General features: G+C 37.9%; 1 protein-coding gene and 1 long non-coding RNA gene across 9 annotated transcripts in view; one reads left to right on the top strand and one right to left on the bottom strand.

Moving 5' to 3' along the window:
• The window catches only part of AK9 (adenylate kinase 9), a 193,565-nt gene extending 181,848 nt beyond the window's left edge, over positions 1 to 11,717 (top strand). For all 6 annotated transcript variants that reach the window (XM_077162638.1, XM_077162637.1, XM_077162635.1 and 3 more), the window contains 8 exons: positions 543 to 689; positions 799 to 1,019; positions 6,382 to 6,578; positions 7,640 to 7,809; positions 8,037 to 8,135; positions 9,123 to 9,225; positions 10,513 to 10,627; positions 11,003 to 11,717. In XM_077162638.1, the coding sequence (XP_077018753.1) occupies positions 543 to 689; positions 799 to 1,019; positions 6,382 to 6,578; positions 7,640 to 7,809; positions 8,037 to 8,135; positions 9,123 to 9,225; positions 10,513 to 10,627; positions 11,003 to 11,229 (1,279 nt within the window). In that variant the 3' untranslated portion in view covers positions 11,230 to 11,717. The remainder of the gene's footprint in view (positions 1 to 542; positions 690 to 798; positions 1,020 to 6,381; positions 6,579 to 7,639; positions 7,810 to 8,036; positions 8,136 to 9,122; positions 9,226 to 10,512; positions 10,628 to 11,002) is intronic.
• The window catches only part of LOC143685055 (uncharacterized), a 57,817-nt gene that overhangs the window by 32,513 nt on the left and 2,212 nt on the right, over positions 1 to 23,092 (bottom strand). Inside the window, exons 2-3 of one of the 3 annotated variants that reach the window (XR_013176346.1) lie at positions 13,263 to 13,365; positions 405 to 666 (exon numbers count right to left, since the gene is read on the bottom strand). This is a non-coding gene — a long non-coding RNA (uncharacterized LOC143685055). Of the gene's footprint in view, positions 1 to 404; positions 667 to 10,052; positions 10,229 to 13,262; positions 13,366 to 23,092 lie in introns of those variants that run through there. The other 2 variants (XR_013176347.1, XR_013176348.1) reach the window with 2 other exon arrangements.

Here is a 23,092-nt window from a genome sequence, read left to right as displayed (position 1 = left end):
GCTTTCACAAAGTGACTGTGTGATTGTGGAAACCTTGTTCTGATGTTTTTTCTCTCTATGGTAGGGACAGATGAATAAAAAATATGGATTAAAAATAAATAAATAACAGGGGGAACAAATGTTAAAATAAATTGGGTAGAGGAAAATACTAGTGGTCAATGAGAGGGAGGGGTAAGGGGTATGGTATGTATAATTTTCTTTTTTCTTTTTATTTCTTTTTCTGGAGTGATGTAAATGGTCTGAGAAATGATCATAGTGATGAATATACAACTATGTGATGATATTGTGAACCACTGATTGAGCACCAAGTATGGAATGTTCATACGTTAAGAATGTTCGTGTTGTATATTGATTGTTTTTTTTAATAAGATTTTTTTATAAAGATATAGAAAAGAAGAGGCTGAAGCACGAAGAAGATAAATTGAGTTACTTAAGTAGAGGCATGGGGCTACTAATAAAGAGATAGAGGGACTTGGGGAGACAGATGGTAAGTATGAGAAAAGAAACCTGGAATTTTTTACTTTCACATTTCTCTTTGTTAGTGTTGTCATCGATGGATATCCCGTAACTAAATATCAAATGAATCTCTTGGAAGCCAGGACAATCATTCCCATCATCATTATTGAGTTGAATGTGCCTTCCAAGGAGATTTTCAAAAGATTACTCCTGGAAAAAAAAAAGGAACAGAGGTAACATACCTGCTGACAACAAATGATAAAGAAATGAACTTTAATCATCAAAAAAAGAGAAATTATATTTTTAACAGCTTTTTCCATTCCTTTCCTGTTTCTCTATTAGTCTGCCATATCCACTTCACAACAGTGCACAAATTATAGCTGTCAAGAACTCAAAATACCGCAAAAATATTGGTGAGATTAGGCAATATTATCAAGAACAACATCAGAACTGGTATATGATTGATGGGTTTCACAGCAAGTGGTGGGTATGGAATGAAGTCCTTAAGAACGTTCAAATCATAAATAAATGTATCCAAACCTACCTGGAAAGAATAAAGGCAGGTAAGAAAACATGTAACTGTTAAATAAAATAAAATATGAAATTTACTACCTTAGTGCAAAGTGTTAATACTAGGGTGTGTATGGGAACTCTGTATTGTATGCAAGATTCTTCTGTAAACCTACATCTTCTATAAAATAAAATAAAATATGAAATTTAAAGTCTAGAAATACCTGACATGTCATCGTAATTCATTCCACCTGAACTTTAGTTCCCACCTGACATGTTATCACAATTCATTTAGTTTGAACTTTAGTTCCCACAATCATAATATACAGCACTATCCGATAATCGTGAGCAAATATATTTGTTGTAATAAATGGCTGCCACAAATCAAGCTTTAATTTATTGAATGCCTATATGAACCTAGCACAAAGAAATAATACAAGGTCTCTACCTAGAAGAGTTTTTAGTCTTTGGAATTCTTATGAGATGCTATTTTCCAGGATGCTTGGGGTAGTTATATGAGGGCAGCAGTTTATGGAGCAACACTTGAAAAAATTTTGTCTAGGTATTTGAAGTTAAAATAATTTTTATTATTTACATCGATATAGTATGATGTGAATATTGAGTCTATAGAAAAGCTAAACTTGAACATTAAAATGTTTTAATCTATATTCAAAATCCATGAAAGAAAGTGATGTTATATATTCCTAATAAATAGTTCTTTGACTTTCCTCCAAAATAAACAAAATAGAGGGAAAGTTATCTACATCTGACATTGATGTCAGATTATAAATTACCTATATCTACACTGAGAGAAGAGGCTGGACTTTATATCTCCCCCTCAGCCCATCATTGACCCTAGGCCCATCCAGGGAAGGGATATAACTGGGGAGGAGGGCAGTTTCCAGTGACAAAGTGCAGCTGTGGGCCATCAGCACCCATGTTCCCAGCAGCTGGGGACCTGGACGAGACACCATGGTAGCCACAACTTTACTCCAGCACCTTGGCTGAACCTTGGATAGCCTAATCTAATCAAATCCTGCCCTATCACTCTCCTGCTTCTGCTCCCACCTGATAATCTAGTCTGTACCTGATTGCATTTTGTTTTGATTTTTTTTATCCCACGTTTCCTTTGTATGGTATTCAAATAGTCCTCTCCTATCAGAGGACCAGAGTTTACCCTGACCAGTGAGATGCAGCAAGGCCAGCATTAGCGTACTAAAGAGATTTCTCCCCATGCTGCCACATTCTGTAATAGGATGTATAGACATTGTGAGATGTCATCAAGAATATCCCAGGAATCAGAAAAAGATATCAGTTGGCGTTTGGGACTTGAAGTCATGTTATCCTAAATTACCCTGTCAGTAAGCATGTCAGGACTGGTCAGTTTTAGCACATCTGAGCTAAAAAGCAACCTAAGAATAGATAGCATTGTAATTATATTATGTATAGCTATATCATAGATAGATAATATAACTATATTATATATACTATAGTACCATATGGTAGAATGTTATAGTACTGTATAACACTAAATACTTTAATAATATTTTATTGCAGTATAGTACTGTATATTAAAATACCTTAGAATAATATTAGAATAATATCATATACCACTATAGTATTATAGAAGTATAATATTCCTTGTAAGAAAGGAATATTTGGGCTTCGTAGCCTTTTCATCCACATCATAAACAACAGATAAGTGTATTAATTACCTAGATTTATCCCAAAACTTAGAGGGTTAAACCAAAATACACACAGTTTCCGTGGGACAGCAATATAAACACAGCTTAACTGGGTCCTCTGCTTCAGAGTCTCTGACAAAGCTACAGTCAAGTGTAGGCTAGGTTTGTAGTCATATCTGAAGGCTTCACTGGGGAAGAATCTGCTGCCAAGCTCCCACACATGGTTATCAAAAGATTCCGTTCCTTAATTGTGCTTAAGAGTCACCCCCAGAGAACCTCTTTTGTTGCTCAGATGTGGCCTCTCTCTATGCCAGTTTGGCAGATGAACTCACTGCCCTCCCCGCTGCATGGGACCTCACTCCCAGGGATGAGGTAGGACCCAGCATCAGGGGAAAGAGAAAGCCTTCTTGGCCAAACGGGAGGAGAGAGAAATGAGACAAAATAAAGTCTCAGTGGCTGAGCAATTTCAAATAGTCGAGAGGTTATCCTGGAGGTTATTCCTGTGCATTATATAAATATCCCTTTTTAGTTTATTGCATATTGGAGTAGCTGGAGGGAAGTACCTGAAACTGTTGAACTGTGTTCCAGTAGCCTTGATTCCTGAAGAAGACTGTAAACTATATGACTTTTACAATGCAACCATGTGATTGTGAAAACCTTGTGTCTAATATTCCTTTTATCCAGCGTATGGACAGATGAGTTAAAAAAATTTAAAAAAAGATAAAAATAAATAAATAATAGGGGAGATAAGGGGTAAAAATTGAGTAGATTGAAATACTGTGGGTCAATGAGAGGGAGGAATAAGGGGAATGGGATGTATGAGTTCTTTTTTTTCTTTTTATTTCTTTTTCTGGAGTTATGCAAATATTCTAAAAATGACAATGGTGAAGAATACACAACTATGTGATGATATTGTGAGCTGTTGATTGTCTAATATGGTTGGACTGTGTGTGTGTGGATATTTCTCAATAAAAATATTTTTTTAAAAAGATTCAGTTCCTTTAGGGCTCTTCTTTGGGCCTCAGTTCCTTGCTAGCTGTTGGCCAGAGATTGGCCTCAGTTCCTTGCCATCTAGGCCTCCCCACGAAGTTACGTGAATGCCAACAAGACAGAAGCCATAGTCTTTTATAACGTAATCTTAGAAGTGACGTCATATCACTTTTGCTGTATTCTATTAATTAGAAGCAAGTTACTATGCCCTGCCCACAAATAAGGGGAAGGCATTAAACAATTAAAAGGGTATAGGATTCACAGTCAAATTATGTTCAGAAAAATATGACAATTGGGAATGCAAGGTAGCAATAACACTATGTGGTGAGATTTGGTAAGTTTCAAAGTCACTTTGTTTTAAAGCAAGCTTTGCTACCCTAGAAAGCCTTCTCTTAACTCTGTGAAAGGTATACAAAGACATTCAGGAGATCCTATTTAGCTGGCTCTCAAAACTGTTTAGAGAAGACTGGAACCTAATGATGTGGTCAGGATTCATGACCAGTATCCTTTCTTGTGGGACTCCAAAGTAGAGTCAGGGTTTCTAATTTGCCTTTATTGACCCTGCTGAGACTTAGGTTTTACCATCTGGGAAGCAATGTACTCCATCAGATTCCACAATAAAGGTCTTTTTGGGAACTTTGCTGACACCACACTGACAATTCTTTGCTTTCAGGAATCAAAGGGATGCCAGCCAAGAAACCAATGGTCCTAAGTACCCACCTTGTTGAAGGAGGGCTCTAATTGCTTAAAGACATGTCAGTTAATACAGCTCTCTTAGGCCCTCTGATTTGTGCAAATTCCACCTCCTTCCCCTACCTCCTGTTTAAAGGTGGAAATGTGGAGAGATTGCATGGTGAAACCCTCTTTGGGGCATAACTTCCCAACCATCTCCTTTACAGGATTAGGTTTGGCCTTTTGGGAGGGGAGTAGTAATTAGTACCAAAGGAACTCATCACCTGGACCCCCACAGCCGCCAAGCCCCATCCCCGAGCAGAGAGGGTCAGATCGGAAATAGAATGTGACTCGGCCCAGGTCCATGTCCCTTGCCCATAATTCTGTAATCCAAAACCTCCAAAAATCCAAAGTTACTCATAAACTGTTTAAGTGTAAAACCAGACAGGAAGCTGACATGAGGCTAGTTTTAGTCTGTGTGCAGCCTGCTTAGTGGAAGGGTCATTCTGTTTGGTAGGTGAAATGTAATGTCACCCATTACAGGGTGATACCCCAGACCCAGCGAGAGTGTTAATATAGTTCTAAAATCCAAAATATTCTGAATTATACAATACATCTGGACCCAAGGGCTTTGGATAAGAGACTGTGAATCTATAATAGTATGTCTCAGAAGAGGTCACTTCTATCTAAGGATAAATTTTGGATGCTCACATAACAAACCAAACTATGATTTATGCTGCTTAATTTTATAGTTGGTTTAAGTCTTTTCTAGCATAATAAAAAAGTGAAACTTTTCACTGTAAAATATTTCATTAAAATATATTGAGATCAGTATTTATGCATCATAACTAAGATGTATAAAAATAATTTTATTTTCTAGAGCAGATGTCATATTGTTCTGGAGCCCCCAATCCAAAGAAAAAGCTCTTAAACTTGTCCATCAAAGGGACTTGGGTCTTTCTTTTTGTAAGACTCTTTTTCAATAAATGCAGTCTCTTCTCTGTGAGTGTGAAAACCTTGTGTCTGATGCTCCTTTTAGCTACTATATCAACAGAAGAGTAGAACATATGGAATAAAAATAAATAATAGGGGGAACAAATGTTAAAATAAATTTAGTTTGAAATGCTAGTGGTAAATGAAAGCGAGGGGTAAGGGGTATGGTATGTATAATCTTTTTTTTTCTCTGTTATCATTTTATTTCTTTTTCTGTTGTCTTTTTCTTTCTTTTTCTAAATCGATGCAAATGTTCTAAGAAATGATGAATATGCAACTATGTGATGATATTAAGAATTACTGATTGTATATGTAGAATGGAACGATATCTTAATGTTTTGTTTGTTAATTTTTTTTTAATTAATAAAAAAGGTTAAAATAAATAAATAAATAAATGCAGTCTCTTTAGATGAATGTTTCTTTCCTTCTCTTGGGTGACATCTGGGCACAAAGAGAGGCTTGTTGTCAATAGCATCATTTAAACTATACTTTCTGAAATCTATCCCCAAGAAATTTTTAAAATATATAGCAAATTTATATATATGTGTAAGTGTATGTACATATAAAAATGCATGCATACACATACATATACATGCAATATCACATATACATATACACACTATATATATTCATTTAGAATAGCTAAGAATTAAAAACAACAAAAGCATCAACAGGTAAATGGTTAAATAAACTATACATATACAATGGAATACTGTGCGTGAATTAAAAAGAAACAGGTAAATCACATGAAGTGATATGGAAAGAATCAAAGACCATTACTAATAAAAGCAAGTCGCAGAATAATGCTTTCTGTAAGGTAGTACAGACACATTATGTAAAAGAAAAAAACAACTATGTGTGTATAAAAATGCATAGAAAAGACTGAAAAGCATACAAACCCAGGAGGTTTGAAAGTATTGGAATGTGAATAGAAGTGTTTGCTTTTAACTCTATTCTTTAGCATTTTACTATGAGTGTGCATTTGTATAGTGCTGGTGTAATTGAAATTGTTAAAAATCATTGTGTTTTCTATTAATATATCTATAACTAAAAATAATTAATGTGTAAATAATAGGAAAAGCCGCCTGCATTGACAAGTTGTGTATCTCACCTCAAGAACTGAATTCTCGCCTCGGAGAATTTGGACAGTTCTGTCCTGTCAGCCTGGCAGAATCCTGTGAATTGTTTGATTGCTCTGTAACTAAGTCCTTGGAATTTGCAGCAGAGTTCAGGGGACACTATTATAAAATGGCTTCTCAGGAAAAACTGAATGTAAGTTTGTCCCTAACTCTAAATGTTTACTAGGGGAAGGAAATGCCTTGTCTTAGAATTCATCAATTAGAAAAAGGAAAGCTAGGGAAAAATACACCAGAAACTTGGGACCAGGAGCCCCATTATTGGAACCCATGACTCTGGGAGCAGTGAGCCAACTCAGAGGCCAGGCCTCAGCCTGCACACCAGGACATAGTTTGGCACAAAGGGAAGACCAGGGTCAGCAGTGGGTCCTAGCCTGGGCCAGCCTAACAGAGGGGGAGACCAACAAGTGAGCCCCACGGATGGAGGTGTGTGAGCACCTGGGCTTAGCCTGCCAAAGGACATCCAGGGGGCTCAGTTCCCAGAGCTGCAGAGGGGGAGCCAAAGGCAGCAGAAAGGAAGCCAGAGCTGACTTATGGTTCTTGTGCTGTAGAAATTCTCTGTTACTAGAATTCCCTGTTGCTTTATATTCCTGGGTAATGGAACAGAATACAGATTTATTCTAATATTATAATGTCCATAATTTGATGAGAAAAAGGTCGGCAACTGTAAACAATAATGAAAACTAACCAGATGCCTGTGAACACTTTATTTTCTTCTGAAGGACTGGATGTTTGGGGGCCGTTTATTAAGGAGAAATTTATTTCTTCCTGCTTATTTAAATGGTAATCATAGAATTTTAAAACTGGAAGTTTAAAATTAGAGATATGTAACTAGGCCACCCCCTGCATTTTAAAGAGCCAGAGAGATTAACCTACCCGCCCAAGGGGATCCCACTTGCTAATTATACTGCAGGGCAGGAAATCAGGCCAGGTGGGGACTGTGCATTCTCCAGTGCCTCACACTGGAGCTTAGCATATAATTTTTGCATGACTGAATGAATGAATGAGACCAGGAGAGACCTTAGGTGTGATCACTTGGGAGTGGTACTGTAAGGAACTTCCAATGAGAGCAGCAGGGCTGAAAAGCAGGACATTGCTACTGAAAACAAGGCAAGTGGCAGGAGAGCCTTAGTGGATGTTTGATTGGTGTAGCCTTCCTCTTTTAAATGGTCCTACTACTGTAATTCTTTTTTATAGAAATTCTTGGAGAATCCAGAATTGTATGTTCCTCCATTAGCACCTAATCCACTCCCACCTGCAGACATGATCCCTAAAACGCTGACACTGTCACAGCTGAAGAGTCGGTTCCCAAAGTGTGCTGAGCTTCAGGGATACTGCCCGGTGACCTATCAGGAAGGAAAACAAAGGCAAGTCCTCACCCTCATGGAAGTGGCAGAAGGATATCTCTACTCAGAATTAATGGTTTATGTAACAATAGTAATGTTTTGATCAAGGTCCCTCTTATTTATTAGAGAAATGTTCTATTTCTTCCTTGAGCTGCTCAGGTAGAAAAATAGAATATTTGGGGGAGATTTGATGTGTACAGTACTGCGCATTAATTATCCATTAGTGCATTTTTTTGTTTGTTTTTCAGATATGAAGCCTTAGTACCTGGTAACATTAAGTATGCTTTAGAATATCGTGATCGTATATATATTTGTGAAAGTCAAGAAAAACTCCAGAAATTTTTGAGGTGAGCCCATTCCGTAAGTCATATGTATTTATCAAATACCTTCTATGCTCCATGAACCATGAAGAGAGCTAGAGGAATGGGACGGGGGAATATTTAATGGTGAAGAAGGACTTGCCACCCCAGAACCTGTGACTCTGGGGAAAGATAGACTTCAAGTGCCTGATAACAACAGAAGGTGGTAGGATTTAGGGTAGAAATATGTGGACAGTTCTGGAAAAGTGCAAACCAAGGGTCTGCCTGAATTGCCTGTTAGAGTAAGACTTGAATGAGGAATGGGAATTGGCAAGATGAAAGGAAAGAAGAACAGATTCCAACCAGAAGGACCTACAAACAACTTAGCACAGGGCATCACCAAACTACAAGAACTTCAGCATGGCTGGAACTGATGTGGAGAAGTGAGGCTGGAGATGGTACAAGGCCAGAGTGGGGAAGGTCAAGTAAAACCATCATAAATCATTTTTACTTTCTCCTTCAGATGATATGAATACATTGACTACTTTTAAGTTAAGTGAATGTTATAACCTAATTTGCTTTGGAGAGAGACAACTGTTGGACTGTTGAGTGTTTGTAATGGATTGGCATTTGGGATACCTGTTTAAAGCTGTTAGAGTAATCCTGTCCAAAATAATAAGGCTTAGACTTGGGCATCAGGTATTGGGGAGAGAGGGAAGTGAACAGATTTGAGAGTTATTTAGTAGGTGGAATCAACAGGTATTGATGATTAAATGGATGGAGGTCAGAGGGAAGGAGAGAAGTCAGAGATGAATTCTGGTCTCAGGCTTGGGTCAGTGAGTGGACCATGATATCATCCTGAGACAGGGAACACTGGAGAAGAAACATTCAGCTTGAGATCTGTATGGTTTTCTCCAATGGAAGAAAGCCGGTAGTGAACTTTGTCTTGTAATTATCTCTTGTGTATCTATGTTCCTGCATATACACAAATGAGTATATTTGTGAGCATGAATCTAATGAACTTTGTGTTGTTAGGTCACCACTGAAATATTGGGATCAGAAGCTTCCACACAAACTTCCTCCATTAAAGGAACCAATATTTCTAACTAGTCTTCCTTTGCCTGGATACCTGGAACAGGTTCAGTTGCATTATTTCATTATTTTCTCTATATATATGTTTTTGTTTTTTTTTGAAGAGTAAAACCATATCCTCTTTGACAATAATTTTTATTTTGGTGAAATGAAATTCAAAGGATGCATGGGTGGTTCAATGGTAGAATGCTCATCTGATATGCAGGAGACCCTGGTCCAACTCCCAGCCTATGCACCCAAAAAAGGAAAACAAAAGGAAAGAAATTCAAGATAGAATATTCTGATGTTAAACTGCAAATCCACTCAATCTATTTTGTTCATGTGTGACTGTTAAAAACAAAATGTGTGAAAAGCCCTTCCTTCCATAGCTAATTCCCAAATATCTGCCCTAAGTGAACAGAGCACAGATCATCATAAAATTATATACAGTTAATTTGGATATGCAGTTTGGTTCTTATTTTTTTAATTTCAGTGTCTGTAAAACTTGTTCATAATTTGAAATGTGCAGATTCAGTCCTTGAAAGGTTCATTCACTGCTCAAAAGAGTTGAGTTGCAGCACGACTATGACCGAATCATCATAAGGCCCATGTTTTGGACCAAAATCCAGATGAAGCCATCTATCAAGCCACAATTTATTTATCCTGATATAACTCTTTCTAAAAATTGGCTAAGCTTTAAAAGCTATTTTTAAACAAATTCTACAATTAAGGCCCAATTTAATAACTTTCTTGCAAATTCTTAACCACTTTTTTTTTTTAATTTGTCTAGACGGTTAGCCTTCAGTCTAGTTTAACATCAAAATGCAACATGAGGTCGCCCAGAGAAGAGTGTTCTCTTGAGGTCATATTTCATCAGGAGGGCCTCTTACCTGGTCTGCCCACTCTGGGCTTGAGAATCTTGACTGCAGTGATAACCCTGGTCTCTGGAATTCCTTGTCAGGTGGCCCAGGATCCTGATGGGGCAGGCATTCTGGCTATTTCTGAGCACAGAAGCTGAGATGGGCTAAGATAACTTGAAGCCCAATGTCTTCTTCTTTCTTTTTTTATGTCTTTTTATTTCAGAAAATGTCAAACATATATAAAATTAGAGAGGGTTGTGTAATGAAGCTCATATATCCATCACCTAGCTGGCTAATTTCACATTTTCATCTTCCCTAATCAAATCAAATGTATTTTGTGTTCTATTCTGTTGGCTAAGTGGTCATCTAACCATCCTTATAAGCCCCCTCTCCAACTCTAGGGGGCTAGTTAAGAAGAGCAAGCATTATCTATATGCCACTAAAAGAAGAATTAAACTCAAATATACACTATTTAAATTTTTCCCTACCTGCAGGGTACCGCAACTTCTTTAATTAAAGCAATGAATGCAGCAGGATGCTTTAAGCCCAAATTCCCCTTCTTAAGTATAAGGAGATCTGCACTACTGTTTATAGCATTTCATCTAAAAGGTATGTCTTTTTTAAAAATAATATATTATACAGAACATTAAATGTAGTATGTATGAGAAATAGGATTGTTGAGCTGGGTTGGAGTCACTTGGCTGGGGTTGGGTATGAGTTTGGGTGGAAAATATTTAAATGAAAATATCAAAACTGATTTTTTAGTTTTTAAAGGGTGGCCTCTAAATAATATTGTCAGCTCTCAATAATCCATGCAATAGAGGAAGATGAATAGAGGCAATTATGACTTAAAATAGAATAATCCCCAAATTTTCTTTGGGATTTGGATATTTTCTCAGCTATAGCTATGCAGCTCCATCACACACGCTTTAATGATTCACCAAATAACAGGAAACATTCACAATTCTGTGAAATTTTCTACAGCATTTAATCCCAAAGGTTCTGAATACACACGAAAAAAGTATAAGAAGAAGATGGAGTGGTTTGTGGAGCGATGTGAACTCATAACATACCTGGGAAGCAAGATGACCAGAAAATACAAGGAACCTCAATTTAGAGCCATTGACTTTGATCATAAATTACAGATCTTTCTCTCTCTCAGAAATATAGACCCAATTAACGGATCATTTGATCAGGTAACTGCAATCTGAGTCACAAGCGTTATCCCAGAGGATAGAGAGAGGTGGATGGAAAATCTGGTCATCTGTGACATACTCCTCCCGCCGAGTAGCATTCCACTGCTTCCAGACTTCAAATAGACTCAAAACCCTCTCAGCCAGGAAGGAGGGCTTTTCTATAAGCCTAGGTTTTCATATAATTTTAAAGATTTTTGCTTTGTTGCCTAAACTTTCATGCTTTAATAAAAGAACAGTCATTTCATTTAGAATTCCAATTAGAATATTTAAATAATATGCTTTATTTAATAAATTTGTTATTCATTTTCCTTTTTAAAATTTACAGTACAAAAATCAAATAGTCTCTGTTAAGGAAAATTGCTCATTATATGTTAGAAAGCTTCAAGAACAAATTAACATTGATATAAATAAAATGGAAATACCGGTTAAATTTTAACATAAGGAAGCATTTGTACAATTTATGAACATAAGACATTTTATCATTTTCCCAACATATGTATTAATAAATGGATTCTGTGATAATGGACCGACTGCTCTTTTCTTTACCTCAAGTATTCACTGAAGCTTACTTTATACCATTTTTTTCATAGTTAGAAATCACCTGAAGTTTTAAGAAAGATGAAATCTAGAGAGTCTTATCATATGACATCTATCAAAAGTATATGCTAAAAAATAAAATATTAAAAAATTAAAAAGTATATGCTAGAGAATTATTTACTAAATTGAATTTGAGTGAGATTTAAAAATAAGATTATCAGTTTGTTAGCAGTATAAAAAGTCTAAAATGAGAAACAGCATGATTGGCTCATTTAAAAAATCAAAAGTATAAACTTTTACTGCAAACTTGGGTAAATCTCAATTTTTCTGAGCCTTAGATTCCTGATTTCTAAAGTGAATAATTTAGCTCTTCCATCCCTATAATTTCAATGACATTAATTTTAAACTAGAAGCCTGTTTTATGTGTCTTTCATATGATATATTTCATCATGAAAGAATTTCTAAACAAGAGCTAGAAGCCTATTGCCAAAAGGCTTTGATCAGTTGCTGATACATCCCATAGCAAATCTATACATTTTCATCTGTCAAGTCTGGCACACAGCCTAAGCCTTTGCTCACTCTTCTTTCCTCCCCAGTTCTTAATATCTGTAATTTACCACCTGGCTATCACAAGACTACAATCTACTGGCTTTTTCATTCTTAACAAGGTACAATTATCCCTAGGCCTTCTCAGCCTGTGGGTACTATGGAGGGCAGCAGCCCCTGCAGAGTATCCCCATAATTTCTTGGGGTCTCTAGGGAATGTCTCACACCTGCTACAGAGCTCAGACTTCATTTTTCCAGGGTTTCTGGGTTCTGTATAAAAGTGGTGTGAATGCCCACATCTTCTTAGAGGGGAGGAGTTTAGACCCTGAGCTGGGCTGGGGACCAGATGTCTTATGATTCTCTCCCCTTTGTGTCCCTCTCTGCCAGTGCCCTCCCCTCCCCAGGAAATCTGTGCAACACAGGGCAGCAGAATGGGTGGGAGCAATGGGTGGGATTGGGGAATCACATTTCCCAGAGCAACTTATAGCTCTGGACATTCCAGATTCCCAACGCTGACAAGCAAATACAGTTAGTTACACGTAGGACCTTATTTGCAGCACCTTTACGGAGGGCTGCTGTTTCCTAACTGTTCACTATCTGCCAGTCAGTGTGCTTCTGGTTGCACATGCGTTACCTCATTTAATTCTCACACATGGCCTTTTTACCCACAAGGAGAGCTTCTTACCCAAGATCACATAGGTAGCAGAATCTGAATTCAGACCCTGATCAGCCTAACCCCAGAGCCTTGCTCTTACCCATTACCCACCTCCTACCCTGAAAGCACATCTGGGAACCACCATGAGTGTGTCAGTGTTCCTAAGGTATTTCACTAGCCAGCACCCTTGCATATACATGTGTGTGTGCATGTATTTAATAGTATAAAAATATTGTGGAAGGCCCTTAACAAAATCTCCTTAGAGCCTGAGAACCACACCCGTACAACCCAACCCCATACATGTACTCACATCCCACTTGTAATGCTGGTGTTCCTTCTTGGAAGCAGGCTGTGTTTTCTTGAGCAAGTTATGCCAAGAGGGTCTGTGTCCCCTACAAGGGAGAAAGGCATTTCTGCAACCAGAAAGGAGAACATGAATCATTTTAAAGTCTCTTATTGAAATCCCTCTTTTGTTTAGTAATTTTACTTGCATGTTTCTATAAATGATTAGAGAAGTCTCCATCCATGAATGTCCCAAATAAGATAAAGGAATATTCTGACTGGGTGGCCAGGGTCCCTTAACTTCTTCCTTGAGTGAAACTATAAAATAAGAGTGCATTACCCTCTCAGAGTGAGTGCCCACCCTGATGGGGCTCGCAGGGACCCCTCTATGCCCGACCCCCTGAGGCAGTGCAGGGCCATGGGTAAGGGAAACTTCAAGTAGACTATGCCTCCAAATGGCCTGTCTAGATGTCATTGTCACTGTACAAAAAGAACCAAAAGCATCATCTCACCCAGGGAGGAGAGGCAGCCCCCACTTGACAGACCATAAGACAAAAAAGAGAATAGCATAGCTAAAGTAAGTGAAATATGGAAAAGTACTTCCTTTCCTTCAAGGTTTGTGTTTTAGTGGTTACACTCACATCTGTCAAGTACATATATTATATTTGACCATTCCTGTTACTGGACTGTGTACAGTTGTCCCATATTAAAGAGTGCCATGATTAAACTCCCCTCCCAGTCCATATTTGGGATTATTTGCCTGAGATAAATTTTTGGAAATGCTGGGTCAAAGAGCGTGAATATTTCCATGGGTCACAATTCATATTATCAAACCACCTTCCAAATGGTCATAGCAATTCACACTTTTATTACATCTTTATTGGCATTTAGCATTATCATCTTGCCAATTTAAAGGGTGAAAGGCAGACCCTCTTGCTTGAATTTGAATCAATAATGAGATAGAACATTTTTTGCCCCTGCTGGTCACCAGTTGCATTTCCTCTTGTAAATTATTTCTTCGCGTCCTTTGCCCTTTTATTCATTGGACATTTTCAATTGCTTTGCATGAGTTCTTGATGTAACATAGACAGCAACCCTTTAAGTTTGCGATAAACTTATCCTTTACCAAATAAAAACCTGCCCATCTTTTCTTTATTAGTTTGAATGTGCTTCTAAGCTTTGAAAGTTCTTCCATTTCCAGTAATTTAATATTTTATTCTATTTCTTTCTGGTTTTTTGTGGTCATTTCAGGATATGGTATGAGATATGGTTTTAAATTATTCAAAACTCTGAGTAATACTATAATTTTTAGCATTTTCAGTTTTATTATATTTTTTTCATTTTTATTCCCAATTCATTTATTAAATTTTTTTCAGAAATTAAATGGTGAAGGGGAAGATGCTCAAAACTAGGGAAGGGATGAGAGATATATTTTACACATGAATGCCTCTGTCTAGTTGTGGGTGATTTTTAAAAATCTTTCTTCAATTTGCTTTTGCCTTTATAAGTAAAGGCCTGGAAAGAGTTATATCTACAAAGCCTGAGAGTATTTAAATATGGGTGGCTCTGGGAAGAATCTTAAGAGAAGGTAACATTTGAATTAGATGGACCTTCCAGAATCAAGGTAGGTAAAGTGAGAGAAATAAATCAAAATTGAGATTTTAACCAGGGTGTGAAAGGTATTCCAAAATGTGGTTTATGAACACATGTTCACCAAGCCTGTACACAAGGCATGTTGAGGACTGCTTAGTATATACAAACAATTGTATATTTGGAAGTCCCCCAGTCTAGAGTTTTAGATACACACCACTCCTGTATGATGGGGGAGATATGGGACCTGGAAACTAGAGTACTACTGAAGTAGGCTATAAAATCCCTGTAAAGACGTCCTGTTGGTATTAAAGATTGGCAATCACCCTGCCTGTTCTAGTTTGCTAGCTGCCGGAATGCAACACACCAGAGACGGATTGGCTTTTTATAAAAGGGGGATTTATTTTGCTAGTTCTTCAGAGGAAAGGCAGCTAACTTTCCACTGAGGTTCTTTCTTACATGGAAGGCACAGGATGGTCTCTGCTGGTCTTTCTCCAGGCCCCTGGGTTCCAACAACTTTCCCCGGGGTGACTTCTTTCTGCATCTCCAAAGGCCTGGGCAGAGCTGCAAATGCTGAGATGAGTGAGGAATGCCGAGCTGCTTAGCTGTGCTACATTGCGTTCTCTCATTTAAGCACCAGACAATTAAGTCAAACATCACTCATTGCAGCAGACACACCTCCTAGCTGACTGCAGATGTAATTGGCAACAGATGAGGTTCACGTACAGTTGGCTTATGTCCACAGCAACAAGACTAGGTATGCTCACCTGGCCAAGTTAACAACTGAATCTAACTAACAAATACCTGCCATTCCTCTCAAATCCTATTAAATCATAATGAACCTTGGATTATTATTTCTCCTAACTGCAGTTATCAGCCAACCATCCCAGCTGCAGGGATTTCTTTTACTGTGAAATATATATGTAAACAAAAAGCAAAACATTTCAGAGTACACTGTAACAAGTACTTATAGAACAGATTTCAGGGTTTGGTATGGGTTATGGTTCCACAATTTTAGGTTTTTACTTCTAGCTGCTCTAAGACACTAGAGACTAAAAGAAATATTGATATAATGATTCAGCAGCCTTTTTCATTTGTTAAATCCTATCTTCTCTGTTATAACTCTTCCTTCTCCTTTGATCTTTCTCCCAGTCTTTACAGGTATTTGGACTATGCCCATTTTAACTTTTTTATGTTGGAAAGCACTGGCAATAATATGGGTAATGGAACTAGTTGATGTTCTGGAGAGGCTGGGCCCTCTGGTTTTCAGGATTTATCTGGCCTAAGAACACACCTGGAGGTTGTAGTTTTCTGGAAAGTAATAATAGTGCATGGAACCTTTGTTGAAACTTAGATAGAGCCCTAGGTGTTCTTTAGGGTTTGCAGGAATGGTTTCAGTAGGGGGTTGGCAAACCATGGTAACATGGTTTGCTCAGCAGTGTGTAGCTGAAGCTTGCGTAAGAGTAGCCTCCAGAATAGCCTCTCAACTCTCGACCACCAATACCTTATTTTTGTTTGTAGGGATGTTTTTAATGCCACTCATAATAATAAAGAATTTCCACCAGCCTGTAATTGCTGGCTGTGACTCTCTCCTTCCTCCATTCTTCTGACAGATTCTCCATTGACCCAGTCATTCAGAAGCCAGCTGGTCCAGGGCTCTGGTGAACTTCTTGAAGTCCTCGCAGCCTCCCAGAGCCATAAGCGGTGGGGAGAGGAGGGGAGATTTGATATGAATGAGGAAAGGGGAAAAAATCTGAATAGACCTCATGTTTATCAGTTTTCCCTCTGTAAGTGATCTTACTTATAATAATTTATAATGTATATTCTGATAACTCCAAAATTAATATCTCAAATCCTGTTCTTATCCCTGAAGTCCAGACTCTTATCTTTATTATGTAAAAGACACCTCAAATTTAATATGTCCAAAACAGAATCCTTTTTATCTACCCCAGCTTCTCTCCAGTCTTCTCCAGATCAGTTAAGGGTAATATGTACACCCAGTCAATTAGGCCCCAAATCTAGGGGCTAACTTGATTCCATTCTTTCCCTTATTCCTCACATCCATTCTCTCAGCAAGTCCTGACAAAGGGCCTACCACCAAATACATCCTGAATATGGGCTCTTCTTACCTTTTACACTGTCTTATACTAGTATCCCTGCTTCTTCACATGACCCTCTAGGATCTACCCTTCATCTAGAAGTTGAAGTCATCTCTAAAATCATAAATCGTATTTCATCACTCCCATTTAAAAACCTTCTAATGGTCTCCTATTTCAGTTAGAATAAATACCAAACTGCTTGTGCTTGGCATAAAAGATCCTACATGATCTGATTCCTGCCTACCTTTTCAAGATCCTCTCCAATTCTTTTTTATCTGTTTTTTCCTTCTTTTGGATTAACTAAGAATTTTTAAATTCCTTTTTTCCCCTCCACAGTATTTGAATCTATGTACTCTATTTCTATCCATTGAGTAACTAGCCCTATTATTTTGACATGCATACTTAAAGTTTGAAGGTACTGTTTTGGTTTGCTAATGCGGCCAAGATGCAATATAACAGAAATGGAACAGCTTTTAAAAAGGGAATTTATTAAATTATAAACTTACAGTTCTAAGGCCATAAACGTGTCCAAACTAAAGTATCCAGAGAAAGATACCTTGACTCAAGAAAGCCCAATGTCTGTCGCATGGGAAGGCACATGGCTGGCACCTGCTGGTCCTTGTTCCTGGTTTCATTGCTTCCAGCTTCTGATACCAGTGGTTTCCTCTCTAAGCATCTGTGGGCCTTCATTTAGCTCCTTAAGGTCGCAGCTCTGGATTCTGGCTTGCTTAGCATCTCACAGGAAGTCACATGGCAACATGTGTGGGGCTCTGCCTTTTCAGACCTCCATGTCTAGGCATCTGTTCTCTCTGTCCATCTCCAAATGTCTGTGTCTCTGTCACTTTGGTTCCTGTCTAGCTTCTGTCAACTCTCTCAGCTCCTAGTGTCTCCTGGAGCATCTGCATTTCCAAACATCTATGTCAACATCTACATCTGAGGTTTCTCCAAAATGTTTCCCCTTTTAAAGGACTCTAGTAAGCCAATCAAGGCCCACCTTTAATGGGCAGAGTCATTTCTCCATCTAATTAAAAGATCACACCCAAAATCAGGTTTGTCACATCTCCAAGGAAATAATTCAACCAAAAAGATCCCACCTTACAATTTTCAATCAGGATTAAAGAGCATGGCTTTTGTAGGGTACACAACCATTTCAAACTGGCACAGGTACTATCTCTACATTAGAAACATTGTAATACCCATCACTAGCTTCCCATTTTAAGTACTATTTTCATTCAATATTTTAAATCTAGAATGCTTACTCTCCAAATTAGACATCATTATTATTTTGCAAAGTCAATGTTTGTTTAAATTTCCATCATGTTTACTGTATTTTTGCTCACCACACCTTCCTGTACCTCAGACTTTCCTGCTGGGGTTACTTCTTCCTTCTTCTAATAGGAGTTTGTTGGTGGCTAATGCTTTCAGGTTTTGTTTGCCCAAAATTATCTTGTTTTTGTCCTTGTTCTTTTCAATAATTTTATTGTATAAAAATCCCAAATGGATTTTGAAAATATCCCACTGACTTCTGCCTTCTGCCATTACTGTTGAGCTGTCAGTTTAGCTGGTTTTCCTTTAGCATATTCTTTCGCCATTCTTTTAAGTCTTCTCTTTATTTTGCTGTCCTGTAATTTGACTAACTGTATCTAGGTGTATAATTTTTTTCTATTTAGCCTTCTTGGATTTGTTGTGCATCCCACATCTTTGGATTTGTTTCATACAAATTCTGGAAAATTCTCATTATCTTGAAGTATTACCTTTAAAATAAGACCATTCTTGCTGGTCTTTCCATCTGGAATTCAGTTAGATTATATGATAAATTATTCTCATTCTCTTCTTCATGTACCTTAATCTCTCTCCGATACTTTTAATCTTATCATTTCAGATCAACTTCCTAGGCAATTGTTTTGGATCTCTCTTCCAGATCACTAATTCTCTCTTCAGTTCTTCAGTCTACTCATTAGGGGAGTGGGGGGTGGGGGTTCTTTCAAAAATTCTGCTGGGTTACAAATTTTCAGTAGAGACTTTTCCTCTTCACCAGAAGCTAAACCTCTCTCTCTTCCCCTTTACCAACAGACAGATTTTGTTTCTTAGCCCACCTATTCTGAGAGATAGGTGCCCCTTTTGAGGGGCCTGACTTGTATAGCAAGGTTTCTGTTCTAACCTCCAACTTAATGCATACCAAAAACTTTGTCTCCTGGACAAAGTGTAGCCATTGAAACCTAAGGCTCTAGGTCCTGGTCTTATTAAATGCTTGTAGGATTTCCATGACTCCGAGAAGCTAGTTTACTACTTGTTTTCAATTCCCTCTAATATTTGACTTGTGGGTTTTCCTTTTCCTTCCTGAAATCTGCTGTCATTTCTAGCTGTCTTACAGTGTGAAAAATTTTCATACTCTTAACTACCCCATATTGTCAGAAGCAGAGATCCTTTCCAATTAAAGTTACTGGATGAAATACAGTGCCCAATTAAATGTGGATTCAGATAAACAATGAATATGCTTTTAGATAAGAGTCTTATGTACCATTTTTCATTGTTTATCTGAAATTCTAATTTAATTAGGTGGGTCCTATATTTTTATTTGCTACATCTGGCCACCCTAACTCCAGTCCATCTGCAGCCCCTCTCCCCTTCATTCACTGTGCCCCAGTCACATAGGCCTTTCTGTTCCTCAGATGCACCAAGCTCATTCCCAGCCTCAGAGCCCTCCCACTTGCTTTTCCCTTGCCTGGACAATTCTTTCTCCAGATCTTTATGAAGCTGGCTTTACATCATTCAGATCTCAGCCCCAATAACAACCCATCCTGACTTCACTTCACCTGTCAGTTTCCATCATCAGTCCTGTGATGGTTTGAAGCTGCATGTAGCCCAGTAAACCATGTTCTTAAAGCTAATCCATTCCTGTGGGATAGATCTATTGTGTGTGGGGCCTTTTGATTAGGTTATTTCAGGAGAGACATGCTCCAGGTGGGTCTTAATCCTTTCATTGGAGTCCTTTGTAAGAAGATAAAAGACACAGAATTAAACACTCACACACACAAACCCAGAGAAGCTCATAGAAGAAAAAATCCTCAGAAGCTGGGAGAGGACTCACGTGGAAGCTCAGAAAGAAAGCTACAAACGGGGTAGTCAGAAGCTGAAAGCAATGGAACCAGGGAGAAAGGGACCAGCAGATGCTGGCCACATGCCTCGCCATGTGGCAGAGGAATCCAGAAATCACTTGATGATGCCTTGATTTGGACATTTTCATGGCCTAAGAAATGTAAACGTGTAAGTTAATAAATCCCTACTGTAAAAGCTAACCCATTTCTGGTATAATGCAATTTGTCAACTTTAGCAAACAAAAACAACTTATAAAACTTGATACTTTCTGATAGAAATAGGGTAGATATTGGGTAATTGGAGCTGAAGGGATACAGATTGTGCAACAGGACTGATTGCTAAAAATTCAAAAATGGATAGCACAATACTTAACTGTTATACAATATGTTAATACACTGAATGAAGCTAAATGTGAGAATGATAGAGGGAGGAGGGCTTGGGGCACAAATGAAATCTGAAGGAAAGACAGATGATAAAGACTGAGATGTTATAATCCAGGAATGTCTAGAGTGTGTAATGATAGTAACTAAATGTACAAATTAAAAAATGTTTTGCATGAGGAAGAACAAAGGAATGTCAATATTGCAGGGTGTTGAAAATAGATGGTAATTCATATTTTAAAACTTTAACTTATGCGTAAGACTAAAGGAAAAAATGTTTATTTGGTACAAAATTTATAATTTGACTAGTGCATTTCCTAATATAACTTATGAGAACAGTTTAATTGAACACCACAAATACATGGAACCTCGAATAGGACATGAAATTTTGTAGGTTTGTCCAGAGTGATGCTCCAGTAAATCCCAGAGTGATTTGAACTGTGAATAAAAAAATATTTGCAAAGTCCCCTTGGGGGAATGATGAGAAAAGAGGGAAAAGTCAACTTCCCCATGTGGAGAATTCTTGATATTCTCACAAGCAGGGAGAAAACCAAAGTAATAGGCCGAGCCCTCAATCTTGGGGTTTGTTCATATGAAATTTATCCCCACAAAGGATAGCTTAAGCCTACTTAAAGTTAGGCCTAAGAGTTACCAGAGAACCTCTTTTGTTGCTCAGATTTGGCCTCTCTCTCCCAGCCAACACGACAAGCAAATTCACTGCCCTCCCCCTCTCTACGTGGGACATGACTCCCAGGGGTGTAAACCTTCCTGGCAACATGGGACAGAGATCCTAGAATGAGCTGAGACTCAGCATCAAGGGATTGAGAAAACCTTCTCCACCAAAAGGGGGAAGAAAGAAATAAGACAAAATAAAGTGTCAATAGCTGAGAAATTTCAAACAGAGTCGAGAGGTTATTCTGGAGGTTATTCTTACACATTATGTAGATATCACCTTGTTAGTTAAGGTATATTGGAGAGGCTGGAGGAAAGTGCCTGAAAATGTAGAGCTGTGTTCCAGTAGCCACGTTTCTTAAAGATGATTGTATAATGATATAGCTTTCGCAATGTGACTGTGTGATTTGAAAACCTTGTGTCTGATGCTCCTTTTATCTACAGTATGGACAGATGAGTAAAACATATGGATTAAAAATAAATAAATAATAGGGGGAAGAAATGTTAAAATAAATTTAGTAGACTGAAATGCTAGTGATCAATGAAAGGGAGTGGTAAGGGGTATGGTATGTATGGGTTTTTTTCTTTTTTCTTTTTATTTCTTTTTCTGAATTGATGCAAATATTCTAAGAAATGATCATAGTAGATCAGGGCAGAACTAGTAGACCATACATATTGAGAAGTTTGGACTTTATCCTAAAGGCACATGGGAGCCACAGATGGATTATAAACAGGAGACCGACTCCAGGATCTCTGGATCTGATTCGTTCTTAGATATCCCATATCATTTTGTACTGGAGGAACAACACTGCAGCTAAAACTAGTTAGAAATTCTAATCTATTGCAGAAATGTGATGAAGTCCTGAATAATGATTTTAATCATAGCTGGAGTGTTTTAAACCAAGCACTTACTGAATCTATTACACACATGGTCTTGTTTATGCTACAACAACCCTATAAAGTTGACACTAGATTTAACATCTCCATTTTACAGGTGAGGTAAGCAAGGCTGAGAGGATCAGTCACATGCCTGCGATTACTTGCGTTAAGTAAAATGGCCACCAGCATGGGATGTTGCCAGGAGACATGTTTTCTTCCAGGAGACATAGCTTGTCAGAATGGACTGACATACTACACTAATCAATGTATTTCTGCTCTCCATTTTATAAGCCTCCCAGTGAAATAGAAAGTTAACTGTCAGCCAATCAGAACATTTCCTCATTTTCTTCCACTGTTGCCCTTCTCTTTTCTACCCCTTCAGTGGAAGTCCCTTCTACAGCACCTCAGTTTGACACTGCCCAACTCATGAATTGCTCAATAATGCTGAGAGATTGTAACTGATAAGTTAGGATTTCGGGGATGATTATGATTGCTGAATCATTATATAGATATTCCTTTTTTGCTTTCTGGTATATTAGAGTAGACAGAGGAAATAACAGAAATCTCTGACCTGTAATCCAGGTGACTTGATCTCTAATAATGATTGTACAACCTTTGTCTTGTGCCCTTGTGATTGTAATGACCTTGTAAGTGATCTTCACTTGTACCCATTTTATCTGAATTTTTTAGAGTCTTACGATCACTAAAGATAGCCCGTAATGTTTATTAATAAAAGGTCTTGGGTCAGCCCAGAACTAATACACCCCAAGTCAAAAGTTATCCTGATAACCAAAGCTAGATCTAATCAAAATGGGCCCACCTGACATGCGTAATAGCTTAAACTTTAACCTGTAAGTCACCTATACCTCATTAAAATACTAAAAATCATTCCCATCATCATATTAAGGCCATCATTTTCTTACATATGTTCTGTGACTAAGCATGTAATCAGTCTGAGCCAGCTTAATAATTAGATCCCCTCTAATTACATCATCTGGAGCCATTGTGCTCATTATCCTAAAACCTGCCCATCTTTTTTTTTTTTTTGCATTCATATGTACAGGCATAATTGGGGCTTGGAGTTTGTCCTCCCCACACACAAACATGCACACAAATAGGATTGTGTTGTATATATTTTT

Source organism: Tamandua tetradactyla, chromosome 5 (genome assembly GCF_023851605.1).
Source record: "Tamandua tetradactyla isolate mTamTet1 chromosome 5, mTamTet1.pri, whole genome shotgun sequence".
Classification (NCBI taxonomy): domain Eukaryota; kingdom Metazoa; phylum Chordata; class Mammalia; order Pilosa; family Myrmecophagidae; genus Tamandua; species Tamandua tetradactyla.
This window is presented reverse-complemented; position numbering and strand designations above follow the sequence as displayed.